This window comes from Aspergillus foveolatus, assembly GCF_047715535.1.
Source record: "Aspergillus foveolatus strain CBS 279.81 unplaced genomic scaffold BDW70scaffold_61, whole genome shotgun sequence".
In the NCBI taxonomy this organism is placed as follows: domain Eukaryota; kingdom Fungi; phylum Ascomycota; class Eurotiomycetes; order Eurotiales; family Aspergillaceae; genus Aspergillus; species Aspergillus foveolatus.
The window spans coordinates 95,433-120,631 of NW_027396125.1; the positions used below are offsets into that span (position 1 = coordinate 95,433).

At 51.3% G+C, this 25,199-nt stretch overlaps 11 protein-coding genes across 11 annotated transcripts; 4 read left to right on the forward strand and 7 right to left on the reverse strand.

Annotated features, from left to right (window-relative positions):
- Nucleotides 1-128: 128 nt before the first annotated feature.
- On the reverse strand, nt 129-2,405 carry BDW70DRAFT_142583 (class II fumarate hydratase). The gene is made up of 6 exons (XM_073737949.1): nt 1,976-2,405; nt 1,851-1,895; nt 1,759-1,796; nt 1,581-1,696; nt 509-1,526; nt 129-458 (listed from the first exon to the last, which is right to left on the reverse strand). Exons 1-6 carry the CDS (start codon nt 2,204-2,206, stop codon nt 272-274), a joined length of 1,635 nt encoding a protein of 544 aa, XP_073592775.1. The 5' UTR covers nt 2,207-2,405; the 3' UTR covers nt 129-271.
- Nucleotides 2,406-4,664: 2,259 nt separating this feature from the next.
- Nucleotides 4,665-6,279, forward strand: BDW70DRAFT_104646 (putative aspartate transaminase). The gene is made up of 3 exons (XM_073734372.1): nt 4,665-5,900; nt 5,963-6,068; nt 6,166-6,279. Exons 1-3 carry the CDS (start codon nt 4,821-4,823, stop codon nt 6,228-6,230), a joined length of 1,251 nt encoding a protein of 416 aa, XP_073592776.1. The 5' UTR covers nt 4,665-4,820; the 3' UTR covers nt 6,231-6,279.
- Nucleotides 6,280-6,523: 244 nt separating this feature from the next.
- BDW70DRAFT_142592 (putative chitin biosynthesis protein (Chs5)) lies at nt 6,524-8,313 on the reverse strand. Its single transcript, XM_073737950.1, has 2 exons — nt 8,137-8,313; nt 6,524-7,987 (listed from the first exon to the last, which is right to left on the reverse strand). The coding sequence occupies exons 1-2, from the start codon at nt 8,206-8,208 to the stop codon at nt 6,776-6,778; spliced, it is 1,284 nt and encodes a 427-aa protein (XP_073592777.1). The 5' UTR covers nt 8,209-8,313; the 3' UTR covers nt 6,524-6,775.
- Nucleotides 8,314-8,494: 181 nt separating this feature from the next.
- On the reverse strand, nt 8,495-9,406 carry BDW70DRAFT_142593 (uncharacterized protein). The gene has a single exon (XM_073737951.1). It carries the CDS (start codon nt 9,238-9,240, stop codon nt 8,590-8,592), a length of 651 nt encoding a protein of 216 aa, XP_073592778.1. The 5' UTR covers nt 9,241-9,406; the 3' UTR covers nt 8,495-8,589.
- Nucleotides 9,407-9,596: 190 nt separating this feature from the next.
- Nucleotides 9,597-10,836, forward strand: BDW70DRAFT_142594 (translation initiation complex factor eIF1A). Its single transcript, XM_073737952.1, has one exon. It carries the CDS (start codon nt 10,022-10,024, stop codon nt 10,349-10,351), a length of 330 nt encoding a protein of 109 aa, XP_073592779.1. The 5' UTR covers nt 9,597-10,021; the 3' UTR covers nt 10,352-10,836.
- Nucleotides 10,837-10,866: 30 nt separating this feature from the next.
- Nucleotides 10,867-14,166, reverse strand: BDW70DRAFT_152908 (ssDNA endodeoxyribonuclease RAD1; the record flags this gene model as incomplete). The annotated part of the gene is made up of 8 exons (XM_073739531.1): nt 10,867-11,793; nt 11,847-12,945; nt 12,997-13,473; nt 13,518-13,569; nt 13,619-13,703; nt 13,737-13,813; nt 13,879-14,056; nt 14,119-14,166. 8 exons carry the CDS (start codon nt 14,164-14,166, stop codon nt 10,867-10,869), a joined length of 2,943 nt encoding a protein of 980 aa, XP_073592780.1.
- A 341-nt stretch (nt 14,167-14,507) lies between these two features.
- On the reverse strand, nt 14,508-14,747 carry BDW70DRAFT_163062 (uncharacterized protein; the record flags this gene model as incomplete). The annotated part of the gene is made up of 2 exons (XM_073741238.1): nt 14,508-14,569; nt 14,621-14,747. 2 exons carry the CDS (start codon nt 14,745-14,747, stop codon nt 14,508-14,510), a joined length of 189 nt encoding a protein of 62 aa, XP_073592781.1.
- A 323-nt stretch (nt 14,748-15,070) lies between these two features.
- On the forward strand, nt 15,071-17,941 carry BDW70DRAFT_142603 (uncharacterized protein). Its single transcript, XM_073737953.1, has 3 exons — nt 15,071-15,836; nt 15,897-17,601; nt 17,653-17,941. Exons 1-3 carry the CDS (start codon nt 15,627-15,629, stop codon nt 17,682-17,684), a joined length of 1,947 nt encoding a protein of 648 aa, XP_073592782.1. The 5' UTR covers nt 15,071-15,626; the 3' UTR covers nt 17,685-17,941.
- A 38-nt stretch (nt 17,942-17,979) lies between these two features.
- On the forward strand, nt 17,980-20,200 carry BDW70DRAFT_142604 (CorA family magnesium transporter). Its single transcript, XM_073737954.1, has 3 exons — nt 17,980-18,721; nt 18,771-19,405; nt 19,455-20,200. Exons 1-3 carry the CDS (start codon nt 18,179-18,181, stop codon nt 20,062-20,064), a joined length of 1,788 nt encoding a protein of 595 aa, XP_073592783.1. The 5' UTR covers nt 17,980-18,178; the 3' UTR covers nt 20,065-20,200.
- A 215-nt stretch (nt 20,201-20,415) lies between these two features.
- On the reverse strand, nt 20,416-22,243 carry BDW70DRAFT_104744 (FAD-dependent oxidoreductase). Its single transcript, XM_073734373.1, has 2 exons — nt 22,114-22,243; nt 20,416-22,058 (listed from the first exon to the last, which is right to left on the reverse strand). The coding sequence occupies exon 2, from the start codon at nt 21,679-21,681 to the stop codon at nt 20,434-20,436; it is 1,248 nt and encodes a 415-aa protein (XP_073592784.1). The 5' UTR covers nt 21,682-22,058; nt 22,114-22,243; the 3' UTR covers nt 20,416-20,433.
- Nucleotides 21,797-23,677, reverse strand: BDW70DRAFT_170901 (uncharacterized protein; the record flags this gene model as incomplete). Its single annotated transcript, XM_073743056.1, has 4 exons — nt 21,797-22,509; nt 22,601-22,935; nt 22,991-23,284; nt 23,640-23,677. The coding sequence occupies 4 exons, from the start codon at nt 23,675-23,677 to the stop codon at nt 22,355-22,357; spliced, it is 822 nt and encodes a 273-aa protein (XP_073592785.1). The 3' UTR covers nt 21,797-22,354.
- Nucleotides 23,678-25,199: the final 1,522 nt, after the last annotated feature.

Consider the following 25,199-nt stretch of genomic DNA (forward strand, 5'->3'; position numbering starts at 1 on the left):
AGTTTACTGCAAAAAAAATAAATAGGAAAGCGTCTGTATCTTTTTTTCGCTTTGGATAATTTTGAAGGGATTCTGGAGCAATGATGTTCCTAAGAGATGGTCTAGGTTAATTTCCAAAAATAACTAAGGCAAACCTAAGCACAGGAAGCAAACAGAAACCAAAGAAAAAGTACATTCATTATACAAGTGTGAAATAGCTAAACTCGCTACAATATTTTATACCACTCTAAGTACGACACCTCCCAAACCTCGTCATGCTCGTCATGCTCGTCTATTTCTTCTCCTTAGGGCTCAGCATCAGCTCTGGTCGGACATACTTGTCAAAGTCCTCCTCGCTGAGAGCCTTGAGCTCCATCGCACTCTCCTTGAGGGTGATACCCTTCTTGTGGGCGTTCTTGGCGACCTTGGAGGCCATGTCGTAACCGATGACGGGGTTGAGGCAGGTAACGAGCATCAGACTGAGAAAGTTAGCACACCTGAAACAGTAAGAGAGGTACGTGAAACCTACCTCTCGTGGAGGAGAGTGCTGATTCTGGGCTCGTTGGCCTCAAGACCAACGACAAGGTTCTTCTCGAAGCTCTTCATGCCATCGGCAAGGATGCGCACACTGTGAAGAAGGTTGCGAATCATAAGTGGCTTGAACACGTTGAGCTCGAACTGACCGTTCATGCCACCAATGGTAGCAGCGACGTGGTTACCCATGACTTGGGAGCAGACCATGGTCAAGGACTCGCACTGGGTAGGGTTGACCTTGCCAGGCATGATGGAAGAACCGGGCTCGTTCTCAGGAAGGATAAGTTCACCAAGACCACAGCGGGGGCCGGATCCGAGGTAACGGATGTCCTGGGCGATCTTAAACAGGGAGCCAGCAAGGGTGTTAAGCGAGCCGGAGGCCTCGACAATAGCATCATGGGCAGCAAGAACCTCGAACTTGTTAGGAGCGGTCTTGAACTCGGTGCCGGTCATCTTGGAGACCTCGGCGGCGATTGCCTCGTCGAAACCCTTGAAGGTGTTAAGACCAGTACCGACGGCAGTACCACCCTGAGCAAGGTAGCGCAGGTGGGGCAAAGAGGCTTGGACGCGCTCGATGTTGCGGTCGAGCTGGGCAACGTATCCGGAGAACTCCTGGCCAAGGGTAAGAGGAGTGGCGTCCTGCAAATGGGTACGGCCGATCTTAATGATGTGCTGGAAGCTGTCCACCTTCTTTTGGAGGGCATTACGAAGGCTCGTAAGAGCAGGGAGCAGAGTGTTCTCCAGCTCTAGAACGGCGGCAATGTGCATGGCGGTTGGGAAAGAGTCATTGGAGGAAGCGGACATGTTAACGTGGTCGTTGGGGTGGACGGGCTTCTTGGAGCCCATCTTGCCTCCGAGAATCTCAATGGCGCGGTTGGAGATAACCTCGTTGGAGTTCATGTTGGACTGAGTACCGGAACCGGTCTGCCAGACGACGAGAGGGAAGTGGTCAAGGAGCTTGCCCTCGGCGACCTCAGCGGCAGCCTGCTTGATAGCCTCACCAATCTTGGGGTCTAGACGCTATTAACAACGTATTCTTGCCTAAATTATTATCAGACAGAGCTTACCAAGGCCAAACTTCATGTTGACGGTAGCAGCAGCACCCTTGAGAATACCAAAGGCCTTGACAACAGCATCGGGCATGCGGTCCTGGGGCTGGTTGATGTCGAAATTGCCCAGAGAACTATCCATTCGTCAGCCTCTTAGATTCTATTTCCTCGCGTAACTCAAGTGACGACGCCTTACCGCTGAGTCTGCGCGCCCCAGTACTTGTCGGCAGGGACCTAAACCGCTCGATTAGATGTCATACGTGATCGTCTCGGAACCAACTGTCGTACCTGGATCTCGCCAAAAGCATCACTTTCGGTGCGGGTTTCGGAAGCCTAGATGAAGAAAAAGTCAGCGCCTTCTGATCGAAGATCTTGAATGTCCTCGCCGGACCGTTCCACAACGCAGGACATACCATTGCGACGGTTGAGCTGAAGGATCTTTTGCTGGAGAAAGATTGGAAGGACTGAAGGCGGGGGAACTGTGTAACTGGTCGGCTGTTGGAGCTCAACGCGCGTCGGCTAGTGAACGAGGCGGGGGAGCGAGCAGCCAACGTCGCGGCTCGGGCCAATGCGGAGGTGTTGGAGGCTTTGGCAGTTGCATGTGTCAAAGAGCTCATCGAGCGCACCGCGGTTCTGGAAGCCATGGCGAAAGATTAATTTAATGCCGAAGGGTATATAAAGACGGAACACCGAGAGTTGCTAGTAACTTTGGCAATTGGGGGACAGTGCACTATAGAGAGCTCTAGAGAAGAAAAGAAGGGAGGAAAAAGGACTCCGAAAGGCGGCCAGCACAACAGACTTATGGATCCAGTTCACCGCGACAGCTCCTGCCCCAGAGGCCTCAAGGTGCTTTCCTGTTGCTGCCGTCCGACGCCGCCGGCCGAATACTCCCGGCCCGGTATTACGCAGTACGACATCGCACATTTATAAGAGTAATTGCCTGAACCAGCTGTATGATACGGTATCAGATATCGGCGGATAAACCAAAATCCGTTGTTCTCCCTTCATCCTTGACATTCTTCAAGTTTCAAAGCACGGCCACGCCAATGTCAAGAAACAAATTCCCTCGTCAGAGAGTCTATTATCTTTGTGTTATCTTTGTGTTGAATATTTTGGCCGATAGACTTCGTCCAAACCGCTAAGGCGTGCGCAGCTCCTGCAACTCAGGTCAGTTCCACTCGTCCGTCTGTCGCTTCAGCCTGCCCGCATACACTTTGGCTTCATCTCAGAGAGGGTCTATTCCACACTTAAGACCAAAGCTAGGCTAGTCGGAGAAGTCAGAGGCCGATATTAGCGATATTTTCTGGTCCTGTGGTCGTTTGATAGTGAGTCCGTGAACGAAAGTCAAGAATCCAAAGGCAAGAATCCAAAATCAACCTACATCGTTTGACAGCACAGGTAGAGGCGCTCCAGCGTAGAGTTTATCTAAATATGGTATTATCGCTAAATGCAGAGCTACTGTATACTCCATATCCCTATACGATTCATATGGACAGTTCCCAGGTCAAATTCTCCCTCTGGCATGAACGGATTTTGCAAATCGCAGACAAGCACCACGAGGACTTGCAGTGCTAGCAGGATGTTGGCATTTCGACAGTAATGCGCTACCACCGCCGAAAGATGTCCGCCAGCCGATTGCCCCCAACTGATGCTCTTCACAGATCGAGATTGGATTCTCCTGCTCGGTATCTGATCTATAGCTGCGCAGGAAGACAGGGACTGCGTAAGAAGAAAGGGACAATATGCAGTATTCCGGTGAACAAACTCGGTTGATTGCAGCCCAGCAATCACCCCTGATTGTGGAGAAACTTGTACTCAAGTGCAAGTCGACAATCCACGTCAAACGCTACCAGGTGACCGTGGATCTGTCCAATATGTCGACGAGGCGTTTATAGTAGTCATGGTCAGTTGCGAGGTTACCAGTTTCCCAGCCGCTCTCGTAGAAGTTAAAAGTAGTCGGCTCTCTTCTTGGGCTGCCCTTGGTCGTCAAGGACAGGCGCGGGTTCGAAGATGCGATTTTGAGTCCTCCGTCTCTAGCCGCGCTTATCTTCTCAGTGGGAAAATATCCGGGCCTGCACCATGACTGTAAGCTGTCAAGTATTAGCCGGATCCTTGCGAAATCGTAGGTATGTTTGCAGCAGGCGGCCGGCGGCCGGCGGACGGCGTTGTATTTTTTGGGGTAATCTACATAGACCGGGTCGAAACGAGGCAGCAGCTCGGCAGGGATGCTGTTGTGTAGAGGCTGGGCAAGAAATGCAAAGCGCAGCTCATGCAGGTCCTTCATAGCTGCCATTGGTTACTGAGCAAACAAAGCGAATAATGACGACAGGCGGAGTTGTAAAGGAGATGGGTAGTGGTGTCAAGTTCAGTGATATGGAGATGCGGGGGTGTGCTACTGCTATTCCTCTACTCCCAACCACGTTAAGACTTTCCTTCTCCAACTCCATCAACCGCCGCAACATCCGCCAGCGCCCAGCGCTCCGGTTGCGGTATGTTGTCTTATATTGGAAGAAAACCATTCGGTAACCCCACCTAGCCTTTCTCATGGCCGGCTTTTTTCGAAAATCTCCGCCGAGGTGCTAACCGGTTATCACCGGCTACCTGATGGATGGCAACGGATATTGTTGGCAGGAGACATCCAGCTGACTTCTGACTTCATGAATCGTATATGGCATCAAACGGCCATCTCAGCCATCCTTCTACGATAAGCAAATTGATCGGTGTCAGTCTAGCGGCTAGTGGCGCGCACGGTAGAAAAGTCCGGACCCTCAAAGAGCACTGTGTCTGCGCAGCAGAGAAAAGGTCGTCTACGTTTACTGATGCATCAAACCATGTTGGCCATCTTAGCCGGGTCCGATGAATTGAAAGCACCATTATTCTGGTGCGGGTTGAGCAGCAAGCCAAGTTAGCGGCTACGTTTGCCGGTTTGGCTTTCTCTGGTTCCATCAGAAATTTATGAAAAGCCAATAACAATGAGACCCAACTATAGAAACCCACGAGGCGATATCGGTCTAAGCCCTGTGGACTCAAGTCACCGGAATACAGTATATCTTGACGCTACTCCCCGCTTCCCAGGTGGTTGCGGTTTTTGGTACAAAGGCAATGCAGATATAAGTGCATAGTTTTCAACTTGACTCATTTTACTACGGGACGATCTCGCCTAGTATAAGACCGCATCCACTGCTCCACTCGCATTCCGCACTTTCACCCCGCGGAAGATCTCTGCTGCTCTCAACGCTCTCATAGACGTCACTCACAATGACCGTGCTCAATGTCAGCCCAGTTCCTCCGGACGAGATTTTCGCCCTAAACCGTGCATACACCGACGATGACTTCCCACAGAAGGTCAATCTCGGTGTAGGCGTTTACCGCACCAATGAGGGCCAGCCATGGCCTCTCCCCGTCGTTGAGGAAGCAGAGAAGCAGCTCGCAGCCGAAAACAGCGTCTTCCGCCATGAATACACAGCCATCGAAGGCGATAGGGCATTCCTCCCTCTCGCTCGGGACCTAATGTTCGGCTTCGACGCCCAATCTACTTCTGATGCGAAGCAAGAAGCAGCCAAAGCACGCATTGGCACCGTCCAGACAGTCGCCGGCACCGGCGCAAACCATCTCGGCGCCCTCTTCCTAGCAACCCACATGAAACCACGAAATGTCTGGCTCTCCAACCCCTCCTGGGCAAACCACCTCACTATTTGGGAACTCGCCGGAGTGCCCCGCAAAACATACCCCTATTACTCTGCCGCCACCCGCTCCTTTGATTTTGGCGGCATGATCTCAACTCTCGAATCCGAAGCTCAAGAAGGAGACGTGATCCTTCTCCACGCCTGCGCCCACAATCCCACAGGCCTCGACCCCAACAAGGAGCAATGGAAAGCTATCATCGACCTCTGCGAGCGCAAGCGCATTTTCCCCTTCTTCGACTCAGCATACCAGGGTTTCGCCTCCGGATCCGTAGACGAAGACGCCTGGGCTGTCCGGTACGTCCTAAATGAGAAGGCACAGATGGAAATGTGCGTTGCGCAATCCTTCTCTAAGAACTTTGGCCTCTACGGCCAGCGAGTCGGCGCCTTCCATTACGTCCTCAACGAGGGTGCAGAGGATCTCCGCGATACAGTCGTCAACAACCTCTGCCACCTCATCCGCGGCGAGTACTCCATGGGTCCCACGGCAGGCTGCAACATCGTCAAGAAAGTCCTCACGAGCCCTGAGCTCACGGCGCAATGGCACCAGGATCTGAAGGTCATGAGTTCGCGGATAATTTCCATGCGCGAAGCTCTTTACAATGAACTAGTTAGACTCAAAACCCCCGGCACTTGGAAGCACATCGTCGAACAGGTACCTTGCCCAAACCAAAACTATGGCATCCCAGCGGTTTAAGGTGCTAACAATCTATGCAGAACGGAATGTTCTCCTACACAGGACTTACCCCCTCGCAAGTCTACGCTCTTAAAGATAAATTCCACATCTACCTACTCAAGTCCGGCAGAGCCTCCATCAGTGGACGTAAGTTTACCAAGTTCTCTTGGCACTTCACAATGCCTACCTTTTCCGCTATGCGGTGCAAAGCTCTGGGTCAAACTAACGATACTTTTGCCTACAGTAAGCCCGAAGAATGTAAATTACGTCGCCAGAGCTATTGACGAGGTTGTACGGAATGTCAACTGATCAAGCACGGTATAGGAGAATATGTCGCCATTTTGTATGTACTCTTTACAGCGCGTGCATAGATAGAATAGAGATGTTCTGCTCAGTAACATATTAGCTATATCTTCAGAAGCTTGAACAGCGATATATAATCTTATAGAGGTGCAAGGAGTTGTGGTGGGCAAGGTACATAATTGCGCCTTGACATCTCGCGGACAAACTAAATTCTATTGTTCAACGAAAAGAAAAGCGATAGGTACGTAAGTCAGTTCTAATCAACTAATAAAACTTTGATTACCTATTCCTGACACGGAGTAAAAGAGAACCATCTAAACTGAAGCCATTTACTATACAGAATGGTAGTCAATAGGGTAAGGCACAGGAATTGAAATCAGACAGACAAGCAAGAAGGAATGGAAAAATAGAGAGCAGGAGTATCAAAAGCATGATAGCATAGCGTTAAACTAAAGGGTCAAAGGCTCAACTTCAACTCCTCGAAAGTCATCAAGTAGGCGCGTAGGATATACAGTACTCGAAACGTAGCGCTGAACAGTTAATATTTATGATCAAAGAGGCACCTCGTTGAAATCTGACTCCTCCGAATTGTCTTTGGTTTTGTCTTTATCGGACCCTTTAGGGCTGGAAATGTCTTCTTCATCTTCTTCCTGTTCTTGCTCGCGATGCTGTCCATGCGGGCGTTCCACGTTGTCTTCCTCTTCGGCATCTTCACCAGGCAAAGAAGCTGCCTCTGATTTGGAAGCCCCGTTCGCTTCGGGTGATTCACTTGGTGGTGCCGGTGTCTGCGACTCCTTGGCTCCGGGTTCCTCATCCTTTGGAGGCGGGAGAGGAGGAGACTCTGAGTTTTCGGATGAGACTCTATCAACGTCTTCCGCCTTTGGCTGACCGCTCATATTGGCTCCGGGGAATGGAGTTGGGGGCGGCTCGGAGGTATTCTGATCCCGCTCTGACTGATTTGCAGGTAGGGACAGAGACTGTGACTGAGATTGTCGCGAAGGGGACGCTATGGAGGACGTAGTACGCTGGTGCTGTGTTGAGCCGTGAATTGGTCCGAGTTGCCGGGCCTTGGGGTCGGCGTTCAGGTAGTAGCCTCTTACGCTGACGATGGTGCCCTCCGCTTCGCAGGCATCCACCCACTCAGGCACTACAACGGGGATATTCATTTCGACAGCTTTCTCCCATAACGGCCCTCTGCCTTCAGTGCAGACAAAGTGCGTGGTATCGATTCGGACAGTGTCGATAAGCTTACCGCCAATGCGATCGAGGGCTTCAGCGAGGGCTTCCTTTCGCTGAGGATGAAGAACGCCAGTCGTGACTGTAATACCCGACAGATCTGTCATTTTGTGCGTCCGGCAGGTCAACTTCTCAGATTGGTATGTGCCTGCGGTTGTACGTAGAACGAGATGGAAGGTGTATTCAGAGTGAATTGCGAGACCGCTGATCTTGGTGCTGCGCGTCTCAAGGGGCCGGGGAATAGAGCCGGCTTTGGAGCCATTGCGGTAAAGTGAAAGGGTCTTCAGAGATGCGGTTGCTAGGTCGATAGGGTCCCATTCGAGGACAAGCGAGGTTTGCGTAGCGTTGCGGAGGCGGAGTACCGGTGGTGAAGGTGTCTTGATTCCATAGGTGTTAAGGATGCGCTTTTGGAGTGCCTGAAAAGCGGCCGCATTGGCAGCTTCTGCGGCATTGTTACGCGACACAGTGATATCCACGATACTCCCTGAGGTGATATTTTGAGGGAGGAGGACCGAGGGGAATTCAATCTACGTGCAAGTTCAGCGTTAGTGGCCACGTGGAAAGATAGTCGAACGTTGGAAGCCATTGATTCTCGCTACTAAGCAATAGCCGCGGGTGAGCCCGTAGCAGGCAATAGCTTGTAAGTGTACCCTCTTTGCGGTATGGGAGGACTTACGAGGCGATTGTCCTCAGTCAACAGGACGGCGACACCAGCGTCGACCTTTCCGACGGTCAAAGATACCAACATTCTGACGGAGAGCACAAATCGACAGATCCGCGAGAACAGTGCACCGACAAGAGAAGGGCGGACGCTGGATGAAAGGGATGGTTCGTGATAGGAGTTGAAATACGTTGTTGACTTCCTGGAGATCAGCCCCGGTTTGGCGAAGATGCCAAGCTGAGCCAGACGGAGCCAGACCGGGGAGCCGCGTGCTAAAGAGCAGGAGCAGGAGCAGAAGCAGTCGTCATCAGGCACACCCCTTTCTAGCTTCCTTACAAATGAATTTATTCAAGCTTTGATATTCTGAACTTCCGCCTGTTCGTTGTCTGTTGCGGGGTCCAACATCTATAACTCTATGAAACTAATTATACATGGGTATCATCTAAAGATATTCGAAAATATTAGGCCTTAACGCCTTGTTCCGCCTCCACGTTCAATGAAATTGCGGTGAACTTTGCCACCTGTATTTTGAGCCGACTCCTTCCGCGACATTTGTTTGCGTGGGCGCTGAATTGGAGTTTGCTCCCGTTGTTGCCCTGAAACCGAAGCATCTGTAGGGGATCTAATCTCCTTCTGCGCTTGTTTCCGCGGCTGCTGGTGAGAGGCTTGTTTCCGTTGTTGCTCTTGAATCAAAGCATTCATCGTAGACTTCATCTCCTCCCGGATCATGGGGAATGTCGCCGAAATCATAGCCGGTTCAAGATCAATATTGAGAGTCCCTGTCATGTTGCCGGAAAAGCCATGCGCAGCAGCAGAGCGTGGAGTACTTGAGTCCAGCCTCCTGCCCTCTGCATCGAATCCGCGTTCGTTCAGTTCCTGTTTAAACGCTGCTCGCGCTCTTCGAGCAACCCATGATCGAACCACTCGCTTGTAGGAAACTAATGCGCTAACTGAAACCCTCCACCAGAGAGTATTCCGATCACGGTTGTCGCATAGATACTGAATCTTCGGCGTGATGGGATTGACTCTTGCCGTTAAATACCGATGAGCGATTGGTGAGATGATCTGGTTTGGAGAGAACCTCGCAGTATACAGGTTTTTTGGTCCGATGGTCTTCATTTTCTGAAGGAGCGCGCCACGAAGGAAAAAAGGAATCTGCGCGGCAGGATCATGAATGCCCGGAGGGAGTCGAACGCGACAGGAATGAATCTATTATTGTATCATTCGGCGGACACAAACATCTCGTTAGGATACGAACTCATGTGTACTCCGCAGTCCTGTAAACCCTGAGCAACAATCAGATCCAGAATTCTGCCGCCACATCCAAGGCGGTAAATTTTATTCGTTATTCAGACAAGGCAAACTTCAGGCCGCCACGCATCGCTGACATAATCGTCCCCTAACGTGATTCAGAGGAGCGGGCGATTTTATTTAAAAGGCACAATCCCCCCACTTTCAAGTCGCTTCGGCTGCCACTTCCTTTCACTCAGGACCCCGGTCTATCTCGTTCTGCTGATCAGATATATTACGCCCGGCAAGAACCAACTGCTAGGGACGTTTCAGCATGCCCAAGAATAAGGGAAAGGTATGACTTCTCATTTCTCTTCTCCGTTCAACGCCGCTCTAAGATTTTTGCTTTGTGCCGCACAATTTCGCCTCTGGCTCTACCACAATGTTATGCCCGCAAAATCTTGACATCAGCGGGATTGAAATACTACGGTTGAGCTTTGTAGGACCGATATGATAGATGTCGGCTTTGTTTGCCACTATGACAATATGCTAACACAACCTCTTCATACAGGGCGGTAAGAACCGTCGTCGTGGAAAGAACGAAAACGACAACGAGAAGCGTGAACTCGTGTTCAAGGAGGAAGGCCAGGAGTATGCGCAGGTTGTGAAAATGCTTGGCAACGGCCGTCTCGAGGCCCTCTGCTTCGACGGCGAAAAGCGACTTGCACACATCCGTGGCAAGCTGAGGAAGAAGGTCTGGATCAACCAGGGCGATATCATTCTTCTTTCGCTGCGTGACTACCAGGACGAAAAAGGCGATGTCATCATGAAGTATACCGCCGACGAGGCCAGGAGCTTAAAGGCCTACGGCGAGCTGCCAGAGCACGCCAAGATTAACGAAACTGACACCTACGGTCATGAGGGTTTCGAGGACAACGTCGAGTTCGACGAAGACCGCGACAGCGAAGACGAGAAGGAGGTCGATATCGACGAGCTATAAAACCCTACCCACCCCTCGATATCTTTGTATTCTATACTCCCACAAGAGCCACTGTGTTCTTCCCGCCAGCTTCGACAAACTTTCGGCACTTCTTTTCTATCGTCGGTGCAGTGTTCACCCTCCATCGGTGATAGATACTGTGACGAGAAACCGGGCTTGTGGGTTCCCCCACTGCCCACCGTCAGAAGACCAGTGCTCTTCCAAGTTCCAGAGTATGGATCATTGATATTGGGTTACCGGAGCATTATTCCACGGTGATTTTGGATGTCTCATTTCCAAGCACATCTCATCATGGAGCCGTTCTCCAGGTTATGCAGATAAACGGACGCTACACGTACGGTGTCAGCTGTGCTGGCATACGTCCTGTCACCGATTCATTTGTCTGTTCTCTTTCTACTTACTGCTCCTTGCTCCTTTCTTTCTTGTCGAAAAAGCTTGGATGATAGATTTATGAAAGGGTTATGATATTATACATCTTTAATGTCCGCATTTCCATCCGTAGATTCTTATAGAGATCAATCCCCGTCAAATACACTCTTTCGAAAAAATCCAACCACCTCCCTCGCAGCCTCTCTCCCCATGAACGGATCCAACTCTTCAACACTCATATTCGCAATCTCAGAAATATTTCTCGTCTCGAGGATCAACCGTTCCAACACCTGCGGCGACACACCCGGAACAGCCCTTAGCATCTCCTGCGGCAGCAGATTAAACGTCCTGTGCTCTATCCCCGAAGCAGTCATGAAATCCCCCGAGCCCAAATCCTCTGAAATATTCACATCAAGCCCAATTTGCACGGCACGGACGGGGTCCGGCTCAGGCGCATTCTTCTTCAGCTCGGCGAAAATCTCGGCTGTTTGGTAGGGTGATGACGACCAAATGATTTTCAGGCGCGGGAATGCAAGTGTCAGGAGGACGAGGAGGTGTTGTGCTGACTTCGGCGCGGAGGGGTTGATTAGCGCGCTGCTGGATGATAGGGACGTAGTTACGCTGCCAGATGAAGAGAATCCGAAATCCGTGAGGAATGTTGTCCCCGGCGTCGTTGCAGACGTGAAAGCGTCAAAAGTAAACGACTTGTTCTCGTCGAATTCGATGAGCAGCAATGGCGATTTGTAGTGTTGCGTCATGGTCTCGGCTTGGTTGTAGAGGCGGCCGTTGCGGAGGGAGGAAATGAGATCACGGACCGACTTGCGCTCGACACAGATGTCCGGGGTGAGGATGTAGTCGCCGACGGTGATCTGGCAGGGTACAATGACCATATTATTGCCGTGTAGGAGGGAGGGCAGAGCGCTGCGGAATTCGCGCACGTCAACGACGACGCGCGGGGGTGAGGCTGTTGCTGTCAAGCGGCCGCCGCCGGCGATGCGAGTATTTACTGTGCGGAGGAATTGCTCTTGGGGATCTTCGGCGCTCTTGTCGTGCGTAAGAGATACGGCCATGTTCTATTGATGGTTAGCTTTGCTCTGTTTATATGGCTTAGCAGCTGGGTTCTGACGCTTTTCTCTTTGATGAGCTTTGTGAATGCGTCTTTCTCCCGTCGCACTGCGCTCAGGTAACGCTGTTCCTCGACGGAGCCACCATAATACATAAAATAAACTCGCACATTCCTCCCTACGTGGGAGCTGCGGTATACTTCGACCCGCCGGATGAATGCAGGGTCGGGCTCGTACATGATGATGTATCTAGGACGGACTTCTTCGAGAATATGTTCGTCCATATCGCCGTCGAATGGATGTATCATCACCAAGTCATTCATATCATATAGTTCGTAAAAGTCGCCCATGTCCTCAAGGTCATCAATAATGATCTCTTCCTTGAGGGTTTCTTCTACTTCCGTGGGTTGAATCTCATCCAGGAGAACAGACATTTGCTCTGAAGGCTCAGTATCTGCTTGAACACTGCTGTTCGGTTGACGGGGAGCTGCAACTGAAGCACCTCCTCCGCGGACTCGGCGTCGTTTGTTCGGAGGAGCCCGACCTTGCTGAGTCGTCGGTCGTGGTGAATCCCTGCCTGTTCCTGTTCGGGGCTCATCATTCACTGGTTTTGCTGTCAAGTTTTTGTTGACATTGGCCAGTGAGCGTTTCCAGTTGATATACTCTCTTAGTTTCCTGCGCAACATAACTTCTCCTGAGCGCTTCTTCTCTTGTTTGTCCTCGCCACCATCTGCAATATCCTGCCGCTCATCCTCGACTTTGGTATTCATTGTTCTTAAGTACTCCCGCAGTTGACAGCACGTTCGTTGATCCGTGCACATTATCAGTACAGTGTTGTTTGATTCACCTGTGCTGGCCGGATTATGATATGCGTCCAATTCTATTTCCTCGAGGATCTCAGCCAGAACGTCCCATTTGGGCTGCTCTTCCAATACAGGCCGAAGCGTGGTAGGTAAAGATGTCATGGACGAGCGAGACAATTCATTGCCAATCTTCCCTTCGTATACTCTAGACTTTGCTGTCTGAAAGAGGACGTGGGCGGCGTCGAGGAACAGCCAGGGTGAGTAATTGTGCCTCGTGGAGCCCGGAGGAGGGGAATGCGCAGTCACAATAGTGTCAAGATATTTAACAAATGAGACAGCATCATATGTGAGCAAGGCGCTGTTTGTTGTTAGCATGGATGTCTGTTTAAGAGTGGGCCATCGTGCGTACTGAAGTATTGCGCGGAGGTCACTGAGATCGCTCACAATCTGCTTGGTCCTGAAGCTCACACGATGCCACATAGGGTCAAGCTGGCGTCTGATAGAGATGTCGAAGCTCCTATGCAGAGCGCTATCTAACGTCCAATCGGCCATGTCTAATCCCGTATTCGCTTTCTTGAGTTCTCCAATGCAGAGCTCCACACACTCAAGGACCGCGTTTTGTATCTCGCGCATTTTATCGCTCATGGGGACCTCGAGCTCGATTACTTCGGCTTTCCGGTGGCCCTCCAGCGATTCAGCAACAGTAACGTGGAACCGCGGCCATAATGAAGCTTTCCGTAGAAAAAGGTTACGCAAAGAGTTGGCTAAGGGCGCGAATCCCGTAGTAAAAGGTTCCGGCGAGTCGGAGAAGGCTTTCAAAAAGCCACTTTTGTTGGCGTTGCGATAGATTCGAATGATAAATGCTTCAGTCGAAGTTGCAACAATTCTACCAAGTCAGCTGGCTCAATGCAACCGGGAGGCAAGACCTACTTGTCAGCATGAAGTACAACCAATCCAGTCACCCTTTCTGGGTCAAGTAGCTCTGAACGGGTCAGCAGCTCGACATCGGGGACGATTGAGGAGGGATATACTGGACAAAAGATCCACGACTAGTATCCTGGATGTCACGCTCAGAATACCGCCTTCGGCGTATATCTTTTCTCTAGAGCAATCAGTCTCCCCTCATATAGCTCATGAAAGCGTACCCACCGCATCGGCACTGTAGCCCTGTCGGTATTGATGACCTTCAGGCCCCTCGCAAGAGGCGTTTTGCTTACTGCATAATGCTCCGCCAGGGCTTCAACGATGTTAGCGGCGTACTGCCGGATGGGCTATCGCTTGAGGGACTTACCCTCGCCGATCCATTCATTCTCTCGGTCATTCGCTCCAACTAATAGAACCAGGTTATTCCCCGCTGCATCGTAGAAGTGAAGCAAGTTCGTAATCAGGCGGAGGAGGCCCAGGCCACGGGCGAGGATGACCAGCTCATCTTCGCCGCGGAGTTCGGTGAAGATGTCCTGCTGAAATTGCTGCAACATACCCTGTTAGCAGAAATCACGATGGATAGGAACGTACGGTACCGAAAACGTACTAATGGCAAGGACAGCTTCACCGGCACATTCTGTCGTTCAGGCGGCATCGGGAGCCTCTTTACGCGAGGAGAGCAGTTCTCGTCGCGCGCTGAGGCACAAGGCGAGCACGAAGTCACGTGGTATGATGCAATCTATACAGCCATCACTCTTATTGTCTCAATAAAGAGGAGAGAGAGTATTATGCCATCTTGTAAATAATTGACTGCTCACGTAGCAAGGTTGACAAATACGGTGACTTCTAGGGAGTACAAGGTAGAAATAACTCTGTGCCCGCCAGCCCTCATACAACCATTACACCTTGAATTAAATGGACTATTTCAGCTAGTAATGATACCGCAAAGTTATTCAATTCGACATCTGCTTCCCAGGACCTTCAGGCAGGTATCTCTCATTTATTGAGTTCCTTCATGCGTGCTTCGATTTCTTCTCGAGATGCTTTGGGCGGCATGTCTACAGCTCGTTAGATCGCTGGGTTAGAGTCGATGAATCAGGATCGCTCACTATCAGGAATTTGAGGACCCTTGGAGAGGAAATCTTGAGCGGTGGCTTTGTTGCTCTGGTCCTGAGAAGTTGAGGAGTCGCTGTTGCTGCCTGAAGTAGGCGTCTTGGGGTCAGGGAGGACAGGCATCGTAGTGTGTGTTTGAAGTTTTAGAGTATACTTGCTATGAGGATTTGATAGTTTGCGGATGAGAACAGAAAGATACTGCCTGGAGCTTATTCTATATGAGACGAGTGACAGGTAGGGTGACGTCATTTGAGTAGGGCAAGGAAAGACGAGGCAGGCTCTGAGGGTGGTGTTCACAAGTTTGTATGACTTTCGAAAGACCGTTGCCTGATCCTTGAGTTGTTTCCATACGGTGGGATGGTGTTCTATGCAGTCCCAACAGATCCTCCCATGGACCGGTCCTGAGCACTGACCAAGATATATAGTTACCTATATATGGACAAATTCAGACTTCTCCGCGTATTAAACACATAGAACTAGGTTCAAATATCCTCATGACGCCAATTCCAGTTTACATTATCATTATACAAGTGATCTAATTTTTTTTAACTGAAGGTGCTCTACTAAGAGTACAAAGTACGTCGTAAGCGCAACAGTGCTGCTGAAAGTTCCCCACTGGGCGGTGCCTCTTGTCTAGTGCCTACCTACGACTCCGCTCGCTCCCTCTTGTCACCTCAACTTCGCTGGTCGACTTCCCTCGTTTCTCAATTCCGACTCCTAAAACGACCTCGTACTACCATTCTGCTGGGAACCTCTACTTTGACTATCCGAATTCGGTTTCCAACATTACATCCGGTGTACTCGCCCCCTAGGCGCCTTGTTTCGATCCGTCTCTGCCGCCGACAGGGTCAGCTACATCTGTCTCCAGGCACAAACGGCCCCTATTCTTGTACATCTTTCCTGCGATGTGCCCGGTGAACTCGACTTGAGGCAGCATCTTTCTTCCTAGTATTCAACATTTTCGACGTTCCACCCCGCATACCTTCCCCCGCTTAAGCCGACATGCCATCTATCCTAAGTGACGCTGACAAGGAAACGGTGAAGAGAAGTGTTCCGAAGCCGGCAAACAAGATCCACGCAGTCGCAGTTGCGCGGCTGTTTGTGGCATACCCAGATCCACACAAATGGACCTACACAGGGCTGCAAGGCGCCGTCGTCCTGGCAAATGACTTGGTCGGGCGCACCTTTTGGTTGAAGTTGGTGGACGTATCGGTAAGTGATAAGTGATGGTTACGAGGATCACATTTTGACGTCTCGGGTCTCTCTTTTTAGCCTGCTGGAAGGGGTGTCATTTGGGACCAGGAGATATACGAGAACTTCCAGTACAACCAAGACCGAACGTTCTTCCACACTTTCGAGCTTGACGATTGCCCCGCGGGTCTATCGTTTGCGGATGAGAAAGAGGCGAAGACGTTCATCAAGAAAATGTCGGAGCGGGAGAAGAATGCAAGCAAAGAGACCCGCCAGACCCCCTTTGCATCGACACGGGGACAAGGGCCTACACCCGTAGCGAACGGAAAGTCCCACGGCGTAGGTCGTTCGATATTCGGCAGCCTGTTGGGACGGTCGAGTGCGCCAACACACATAACGCCCGCGGAACTCCCCCCTGCGCCTACTATTCAAGTCGCTCCACCACCCCCTGCACCTGCAGCTACCCCTCCACGCAAAGAATTGCCTTTCGACACCAGTGACCCGTCATGGAAGGGGCTACTGAATGAACTCGAGGCAATGGGATTCACGGAGGACCAGATTGCCGACAATGCCGATTTTATCAAGTCTTATATCGAGCAAAAGAAAGCCAGTGAAGGGGAGTCTGCAACACCGCCTGCTGACGACAGGAAAGGCAAGGCGCCGCCTCCACCACCTCCCTCTGTGCCACCCCCTAAGACGAGTGCCGTCAGTCCTCAGCATACTGGCAGTAGTTCAGGCAGCAAACGCGGTGCTCCACCTCCACCGCCCCCTTCCCGCAAGACCCCAGCTAAAACAGAAGACGACCAAGCTCCTACGCCTCCCCGGGATCCGTCGCCTCCACGGCCAAGGTTCCGCGCTCCACCACCTATCGCAGATGCCGGCAAGTACGCTCATACGGCCGGCCAAGCTCCGCCCGCGCGCCCACGGGCGGCGTCAGGAGCTACGCCTGGGCCTCCGCCACCACCTCGACCCCCGAAAGCTCCGGTGGACGATGCGCAGCCTCGGTTTGGGGTACCGCCTCCATTCCAGGGTGAGCGCAAGGTGTCAGCCCCCCCGGCACCCCCAAGCCGTAGCCCGGCAGGACCTCCGCCTCCTCCACCGCGTACCACAAGTCCCGCGACACCACCTCAACTCCCGCCCAAAGTTCCCGCGTTCTCCTCAGGCCCTCCGCCGCCCCCCCCCAGAAGCCCGGCCTCACAACCGCCGCCCCCTCCGCCTGTACCCGGTGCGTCGCGGCCAGTTCCTCCACCTACTGCAAGCGTTCCACCACCTCCTCCACCACCAGCGCGCCCGACACCAGCTGCAACCGGACCTCCACCACCACCGCCTCCACCGCCAGCAAGTTCCGGACCTCCCATGCCACCTCCACCTCCCCCTCCAGGCCCGGGAAGCTCCGCGCCGCCGCCGCCGCCGCCGCCTCCAGGGGCCGGTGCACCACCCCCCCCACCACCACCTCCTCCTCCAGGGGCTGGCGCACCACCTCCACCCCCACCGCCTCCTGGTGCTGGTGCACCTCCTCCTCCGCCTCCTGGTGGAGCAGCACCACCATTACCACAACCTACTGGAGGTAGGAACGACTTGTTGGCTGCTATTCGAGCTTCTGGCGGTGGAGGTTTGCGAAAGGTTAAAGATTCTGAGAAGAAAGATCGAAGTGCGGCCATGGTTCCTGGGGCAGCTAGTGAATCGGCAGCTGCTACTCCTAGCACAGGTGGTGGTCCTCAAGGAGGTTTGGCAGGAGCATTACAAGACGCCCTAGCGAAAAGAAAACAGAAAGTCAGTGGAAGTGGTAAGTTCTGGGTCTCGATTTTGTCGGATTTCAATCATTGACCGATTATAGATGATGAAAAGGATGATGACGATGATTGGTAGCGACATGCAGCTGGGCGCCTTCTCATTACCTGGTCCCCTTCTGTATGCAGGGTCTTTTCAGTTCGATACCTACTTCCTCTAGTCTTCTGTTTTAGTCTATCCTCATATTGTACGCGGATCAATTGCGGAGGCGTATGCGAATCTCCAAAATTGCGGCGTTCAGTGTCTTGTTCTTCAAACCAGTCATCCGCAGCCCACGAGGCTACAAAGCTTGCAGGGGAATTCACTTTCATAGAGGTTTAAAAACTGCTTTGTCATTGCTGTACTAGTTTTAAACATTGTCTATATGTCCTTGCTTCATAACTGGTTAAAGAGGACGTACTGTGTATAGATGCGGATCATAGTTGATCCGGCTCTATCTGTACGCGGAAAACCCGAAGAGCGGAAAGTAAGCCATCGTAAACTCGAACAACCGCGGACGGGAAATTTGGATGTAGATTGCGAGAAGAATTCTGTGCAATCTCCCGCCGAGATCTTGCCAAAACAAACGAGAAATGCTCTCACCATCGCCTCTGAAGCCTTCCGTTCCCTCTGCGTCACTACTCCGGTTCCTGCGTGCTCAATCCGAGTCCGTCCTCTTTTCGACTAACCAGCCGTCGGCATGCCGCCGTATTTCTACCAGACTGCCTCACTCGTTCAACCCGTTGCCATTGGAGGGACATTCTGGTCGAGCGCGCTTAGAGCTCAGTCCATGTCGAGTCCGCCTATTTTCCGACGTTGAACTTTCGCGATGTCGCATGTCACGATGCGACACTCTCCTATCCCAGCGTCTTTCGCGATCCCCGCAATCCCGGAACTTCTCATCAACCAGAAGCCGACCAATTTTGCGCAGATTCTGGGATTTTCGACGAAAGAAGCCGGCTGCTGAACCCCGCCGGGGACCTTCGTTGCTCGACGATACAGAAAATTTGAGCCTTGCGCGAGCGCTAGCGGCCAAAGCCTCCAACGAGCTGCGCCTTCGATGCACCGAGTTTGATATTAATGGGAACGTCACGTTAATGAATGGAGAGTTCAAAAAAAGCGAACTTATTGCCAAGGTTAGGATAGAGGACTGAATGGGGTGACGAAAAGCTAAGACTGTCACAGTATGGCCTTCTTCCGCGTGATCTTCGAAAAATCGATTCCTCAACGCTGCCTCATATCTTCGTGCGGCCCAGTACTATCCTGATCAACCTTCTCCATCTCCGCGTGTTAATCAAAGCTGATCGTGTCTTGGTTTTTGACGCCTATGGCTCGACGGACTCATACATGCAATCTTTGTTTGTATATGACTTGGAGGGCAAGCTACGGCAGAAGCAGGCTCAGAGCACGGGTGCGGGATCCCTGCCGTATGAATTCCGAGCCCTCGAAGCTGTCTTGATCAGTGTGACTACAGGCCTAGAGGAAGAATTTAACGGTGTCAGAGAGCCGGTTGTGCGCGTTTTGCGCGCTTTGGAGGAAGATATTGACCGGGATAAGCTCCGACACTTGCTTATCTACTCCAAGAAACTGGGCACATTTGAACAAAAGGCACGGCTGGTCCGAGATGCGATTGACGATCTACTAGAAGCGGACGATGACCTGGCTTCCATGTACCTGACCGAGAGAGCCAACGGTTTCCAGCGCGAAGAGCACGATCACCAGGAAGTTGAGATGCTCCTTGAATCGTACCATAAAGTCTGCGACGAGATCGTTCAAGCTAGCGGCAACCTAGTGACCAGCATCCGCAACACAGAAGAAGTGTAAGTCATTTTCCACAATACACTCCAGTCCCATACTAACACTCCTTAGCGTCAAAGCTATCCTCGACGCAAACCGTAACTCCCTCATGCTTCTCGATCTCAAGTTTAGCATTGGCACTCTCGGCCTCGCAACGGGGACTCTGTTCTCCGCCCTCTACGGCATGAACCTAAAGAACTTCATCGAAGAGTCTGACCTCGGCTTCGGCGCCGTCTCCGTCACTTGCTTCGCCATCTCTGCTCTCGTGTGCGTCTACGGCCTCGCAAAGCTACGTAAGCTCCAACGTGTCCGCATGTGGGGGGAAGCCGGCGTCGGCGGAACGCCCATCATCCCTCTCCACTCTTCCCGCGCTAGCGCCGTTCCAGCCCACCGCGCCAATTGGCGTGCTGACTCCATCGAGCCTGTTTGGGGCAGTTTGCCGGGTGAGGGGAGGGCGGAGCGTATGAAGCGCCTTAAGGATAGCTCTGCAGCGGCGGCGGCCGCGCGCTCGGCTGCGAGTAATGCTGCGAGCACGAGGGCTGCAAGTCTGAGGCGCGCAATCAGGTTCCCGTCGGATTCAGCGGTGAAGGGGAAGGAGAATCAGAAGGATGCGGCTGCTGCTGTTGGTGCTGATGCTGATACTGGGGCTCAGACTCAGAGCGGGGGTTCTACTGCTGCGTGATTGCATTACCTCCATTCATGCCGTCCTATATCTCTCTATCCATTACCGCTTACCGCCACGTATCATGTAATCTAATGCCTGACTGATACCATGTATAGAGCTTGTTCACGTTTGTTTCCGGATGCATTCAAAGCTGGCGGAGTTCGGGTGGCTTCTTAATCGAAGTATTTATATAATCAGATAAAAGAAGAATAGAAGAATACTCACAAGATAGGTCTTTATACCCGTATTTTTTATTGTGTACATACGTGCATCCGCCCGTGGCCAGGTCTCGACCAGTCCGAGCTCTACCCAGCACTAGCCCTAGCCTTATCGACTTACGACCCCCTCTAGACAAGGTTCATGCGGTTCATGCAAAGATAATTCAGATTATGAGCTGCCGTTTCGCTCCCCATAAGAACCCTCAAAAAACCTCTTAAACGCCACAGCGCCATCCTCCCCAAATAACATCTTCCCATTACCCTCCGTCTCCTCAGCCTTTCCCCTCGCGCGAGAAAACATTTCTAATTCAAAGGCCTGTAGTAGCGGGTCGAGGGTAGCGAGGAAAGATGCAGACTGGCCGTTACTGTCTCGAAAAGCACGGATTATAGCTTTGGAAAGCAGAAGTGAGTCCCACATAGCGAGGTTTACGCCCTCACCTGCCCAGGGGGCCATCAAGTGCGCAGCGTCGCCGATGACCGTTATGCCTACGGCGGGATTCGTATTGTGCGAAAAGGCGCTGTCTATGGGGAGGGTGTAGAGGGGCTTGATAGGGAATTTGTTGGTATCCGTGTTCATGTTATGCTCTTCGTCGCGAGAGGCGGAGACTAGTTCTTTAATTGACTTCCCGAATGAGCCGAGTAGTTGATTATCTGTAAGAAGACGCTTCTTGGCACCCTGCAGATCAAGTTTGTCAAGACCGGATGTCGAGGCGAAGTGCTCGTCTGGTATAGAGAGAAATGTGTATATACGTGCTGAATCTGCGGCTCCTCGTTGCGCCATCACACCATGACGGAGCCCAAGGGCTGAGAAACTCCCGTCTCCAATCAGAGATGATAAGTGCGGGTACTTTGAGCGGATGTTGTAAATTGTCCCTGTGATGCTTTGCATGCCGGTATAGAATGGTTTTACGTCTGTCAAGACTCGGCGCACGCGAGACCAGGCTCCATCAGCGCCAATGAGAAGGTCAAATGGTTGCTTCCCATGGGGACCGAAATCGAGTTCCTTGGTTGACGCTGAAACGGAGAGGAGCTTATGCCCGTATTCGATAGAGCCCGGCGGCAGGTTTTCGGTCAGCATATTTGTGAGCGCATGTCGCGAGATCTCTGGCCGCTGGCTCAGTTCACCACCGTCGGCGTAGATGATATTGCCGTCTTTATCGGCCACTCGTTGCGCCTGGGAACATTCGCCCGTGAGTGTGAGGAAAGTGTCATACAGGCCGCATGCTCTGAGTGCAGCGAGGCCGGACTCTTCGTGGAGATCGAGCATGCCTGATGGTTTGGCGATGTCTGCCTTTGTTGGTTTTTGGCGCAGCTCATAGATTGTGAAGGGAATGTGGTTCTTGTGCAGGAGACGGCCGAGAGTTAGGCCTGCAGGGCCGCCGCCGACGATGGCGATTCTGGGGGGCTTGAAGGACATGGCGGGTATCTGGTGATGAATCTGATGATATTTTTGTCTGCTTCATGGCTAGGGAATGTCTTCTTATATGGGAGTCAGCCGGGATGTTGAGAGTCCGTGTATTGAGTGCTCGGTGATTTCTATAGGCCGACAATCATTAGTCTGAATGGAGACGGAAAGCTTGTTGCCGAAAAGAGATGTGGTCCATCAGGCGACTAATCGTGAATCGCCGGTCACCTGACCACCTCATATGATTGAACGTGTTGTTCTGTGTCGCTTTCAAACAGACAACTGTGCTGCCAGTTTGCAAAAATTCTTGTTGACAACTGAATTCAATCAACCGCATGCCTTACAGCGATCTCGCCCCACAGTATGCGGCAAGAACAGTCGTCGCTGCCCTAAAGATGGATTAGAAAAGCTCGCTCAGAATTCTCTTGCAAGAGTCGATGAAACCTGAAATATTTCTGGATCACATTGAGACGCTGGCCTTTTGTATGGAGCTGTAGATGACACCTGCCAGTTCTTGCGGTTTTCAAGGTTAAGGTCTAAGGCCCTAAGAATTATTCTGCGAACAGTAGAAGAGTGTACGGAATGCCAAGATAATAAAGAGTGACACTGATTGATAGGATATTCAAGTTACTCGAGAATGAGACAAGGATCAGACTAACTACATAGAAAATGAGCGTTCTTACACTTAACTCCACTGCCCAACATCCTCCAGACCTTGGCGCAGCACAATGGAATTCAATAGTGTGTCAACATACCTACCGCACACGTACTGGAAAACCCAATTAAGTCGTTTGAGGAGTAGAGAGGATGACTGATGACTGTTTGTGCGGCAACCCAAATCTACCAGAGGGCTCTAGACGCAAACTTCAGACAACGTGGTGTCCGGTCCTTCTAGGCCATATATTATAGAAATCCCATCGGTCACCGATACAAATGCACCCCACTACAGGAGGTGGCGAGACAACCCTGTTCCGACGTTCCCACATCCAGGATACCAGCCCAGACATCCATATTCCGAGCTGGACCTCTGGCTCAACCTGGTTTCCATCCGGCGCCCTTGCTTCCACACCAGCACCCAGTAAGCGTGACCAAGTGTGTACATGCGCAACATGATTCATAGTTCGATCAGGCATAGCCGCAGAGATCGCATAGTATTGGAATGACCACATATCAACCGGCAATCCTACAAGAAGATCGATTTTCCAATTATAGCCATCGCGGGGAATGGGTTTGGCTTGGTATTTGGGGTCAACTGTATCTGTTTGCCTATAAACACGTCAGCAACCGGGCGCCAAAAGGCGGCTTTAGTGATAGCACATACACACTCCAGACTTCCAGCGGCAGATTACCAAATGCGGTCTTTAACAATGGCTGGACTGAGTCAATAAGCCATGTACCTGCATTGCACAGGTTAACTGTGCATTTACGTGAGGCTTCAAGCAACTTAGCAATGTCCTCCTCTGCTGGTTCCCAGGTATTGTCGTCCCTGACCAGGTAGGCTAGTACCTCCTTCGTCGCAGCAGGAATCGGTTCAGATGACTCTCGTAGATAGGTAACTCGCGGTGTTGTGCTTGTCAAGCTAGCTTTCACGCGATACGGACAAATGGTCCGTTGTCTTCGGCTGCTGGAAGTAAGAGTCACAGAGGCAGCGGACCGAGTAAGAGACGGCGAACTTGTTGAAGCTATTGAAAAGTTCGTTTCCGTGCACGGCCTCTTGGTCCGGTTGAAAGTCTCAGTCAGAAAATTTGCTGGTGAAATTACTGGAAGGTGTGTGTCGAAAGAGTCGATATTTTCCCCAGCAAATCTAGATTCGGATGAAGTGTCAACAGTATCAAGCCATCGATCAATGGCAGCTCGCTTGTTGTTGTCAACTGCGACGACGGATGGGCTTATAAGTTGGAGGAGCAATCTGTTGAGAAGGAACAACTGATGCCACACAAGGGAAGTTCCATGACTCTGAGTAAACTGACGGTAAGAATGGCCGATGCCAGACAGTGGTCAGGGCCATAAGTGAGTGTCAACTACTAGCAAGAACAAGTCACAAGATGTGATAGGAGAAGTTATGAGTTTTAGACTGAGAACAATAGTAAGCGATGCATTGCAGGCAGGATAACAGCGTATTGGAACTGCCTGTCATGCTGCCTGTCATTGAGGAGCTTGGACAACATCAAATGGCAGCCCTTCATTGTAGGAAGGCGCTGATTTCATTCTCAACTCTTTTGTAAAGTGCAACTTTAACGTTGTGACAGCATCCGCTCTCCGCTCTTTGCGCGGGCTTTAGCAATTCAAAGAGCCTGATCTGCGAATTGGGGCATGCTGGGTCTAGCATATGAAGCCATATTATGGCTCCCCTCTTGGAGCGTTGGCGTTACTTGCTTTCGCGATTCTTAGAAGACAGAGGAAGGATACTAGGAAGCGTCAGCGACGAAAAGCGTCGCCATGCGCCGAGAGAGGAATATGCTGTGCCAGTTGATCCACGTGAGGCCAAGGCAGATGGTTCAAGGGACTGGTAAAACAGCAGCCGAGTTGCCATGTTCAGCCTCTTGCTAAACGCCACATTGTTGAATGGAGTTTCTACCGTAGTAACTATATTTAATATCCTCTATAAAACCTAATTAAAATAATGTGATGACACGCCCAGATGCTTTGCCAAGAAGATCATGGAATGAAAGCAGCCAATAAACTCGTGATGACATGAAAGGTCTGCGACAAAACCAATCAAATGAATCAAAGGCCCATAATGGAAGCCAATCGATCACGTGTGTTATCCCCTAATCTATAGGAGAAGGTAATATGGAACAGAGTAGAAGCTACGCATTGCAGTAGGAACTACATTAGTGGCAGCTCCTACGCGGAAGATGGAAGGATACCCTGAGGACGCTCATTACGCCGTATCTAACTTCCTACCATGATCAATGCAACTTGTTATCTCGGAGTTACCCTTGACGGACAGCAACTCGCCGTATACTTTAAGAGATACCGGACACTACTGACACCTTAGCCATGCTTTCTCTTGGGGGCTTTACCCCTGAACCGTGACTCGTCTTCGTAGTAGTTCGATATGGCTTTTAAATAAGGATACGGTAATTCAAATGAGACTACGAGCTTACGAAATTCCCAGGGTTAGAAAAATTTGGAGAGCCAACCTTTCCATAACAGTAAATAGTCTTTAAATTCTCTTGTATAAGGCCCTTTAGTAGTTGTACTCTCAAGCATCTGTATCAATGCTGGCCAGTGTTTGGAAAATTCTGTAACTCCAATTCATCCAAGTGGCCGATGGGGGTATGGCCCCCCGCTAGAAGAACTGATTAGGTCATTATATGCACTTGAGAGGGCCCCGCAGCTGCTCCAAGTGATACAGCCGCTGGAAGTTTGGAGTGTGAATGAGCTATCACTAACTATCCGTTCTATTAAAGCCTCCACTAGAGTTTGGATAGCTGATGCTGGTAGTTAAGACTTATAAAATGGGTGGCCTTTCATTTGAGTGGACCGAGGCGCATTGGTAAGACCTGCAGCTTGCCAAACATTGG

Bases quoted from the DNA above. Each gene is read 5' to 3' on its own strand.
- BDW70DRAFT_142583 (XM_073737949.1), bottom strand. From the start codon at position 2,206: ATGGCTTCCAGAACCGCGGTGCGCTCGATGAGCTCTTTGACACATGCA. The intron at 1,797-1,850 runs GTACGACAGTTG...CGAGCGGTTTAG, and splicing joins ATGCTTTTGGCGAGATCCAG to GTCCCTGCCGACAAGTACTG. The intron at 1,697-1,758 runs GTAAGGCGTCGT...ACGAATGGATAG, and splicing joins TGGGGCGCGCAGACTCAGCG to TTCTCTGGGCAATTTCGACA.
- BDW70DRAFT_104646 (XM_073734372.1), top strand. From the start codon at position 4,821: ATGACCGTGCTCAATGTCAGCCCAGTTCCTCCGGACGAGATTTTCGCC. The intron at 5,901-5,962 runs GTACCTTGCCCA...CAATCTATGCAG, and splicing joins GGAAGCACATCGTCGAACAG to AACGGAATGTTCTCCTACAC. The intron at 6,069-6,165 runs GTAAGTTTACCA...TTTTGCCTACAG, and splicing joins CAGAGCCTCCATCAGTGGAC to TAAGCCCGAAGAATGTAAAT.
- BDW70DRAFT_142592 (XM_073737950.1), bottom strand. From the start codon at position 8,208: ATGTTGGTATCTTTGACCGTCGGAAAGGTCGACGCTGGTGTCGCCGTC. The intron at 7,988-8,136 runs GTAAGTCCTCCC...ACTTGCACGTAG, and splicing joins TGACTGAGGACAATCGCCTC to ATTGAATTCCCCTCGGTCCT.
- BDW70DRAFT_142593 (XM_073737951.1), bottom strand. From the start codon at position 9,240: ATGAAGACCATCGGACCAAAAAACCTGTATACTGCGAGGTTCTCTCCA.
- BDW70DRAFT_142594 (XM_073737952.1), top strand. From the start codon at position 10,022: ATGCTTGGCAACGGCCGTCTCGAGGCCCTCTGCTTCGACGGCGAAAAG.
- BDW70DRAFT_142603 (XM_073737953.1), top strand. From the start codon at position 15,627: ATGCCATCTATCCTAAGTGACGCTGACAAGGAAACGGTGAAGAGAAGT. The intron at 15,837-15,896 runs GTAAGTGATAAG...CTCTCTTTTTAG, and splicing joins TGAAGTTGGTGGACGTATCG to CCTGCTGGAAGGGGTGTCAT. The intron at 17,602-17,652 runs GTAAGTTCTGGG...GACCGATTATAG, and splicing joins ACAGAAAGTCAGTGGAAGTG to ATGATGAAAAGGATGATGAC.
- BDW70DRAFT_142604 (XM_073737954.1), top strand. From the start codon at position 18,179: ATGCTCTCACCATCGCCTCTGAAGCCTTCCGTTCCCTCTGCGTCACTA. The intron at 18,722-18,770 runs GTTAGGATAGAG...AGACTGTCACAG, and splicing joins AAAGCGAACTTATTGCCAAG to TATGGCCTTCTTCCGCGTGA. The intron at 19,406-19,454 runs GTAAGTCATTTT...AACACTCCTTAG, and splicing joins ATCCGCAACACAGAAGAAGT to CGTCAAAGCTATCCTCGACG.
- BDW70DRAFT_104744 (XM_073734373.1), bottom strand. From the start codon at position 21,681: ATGTCCTTCAAGCCCCCCAGAATCGCCATCGTCGGCGGCGGCCCTGCA.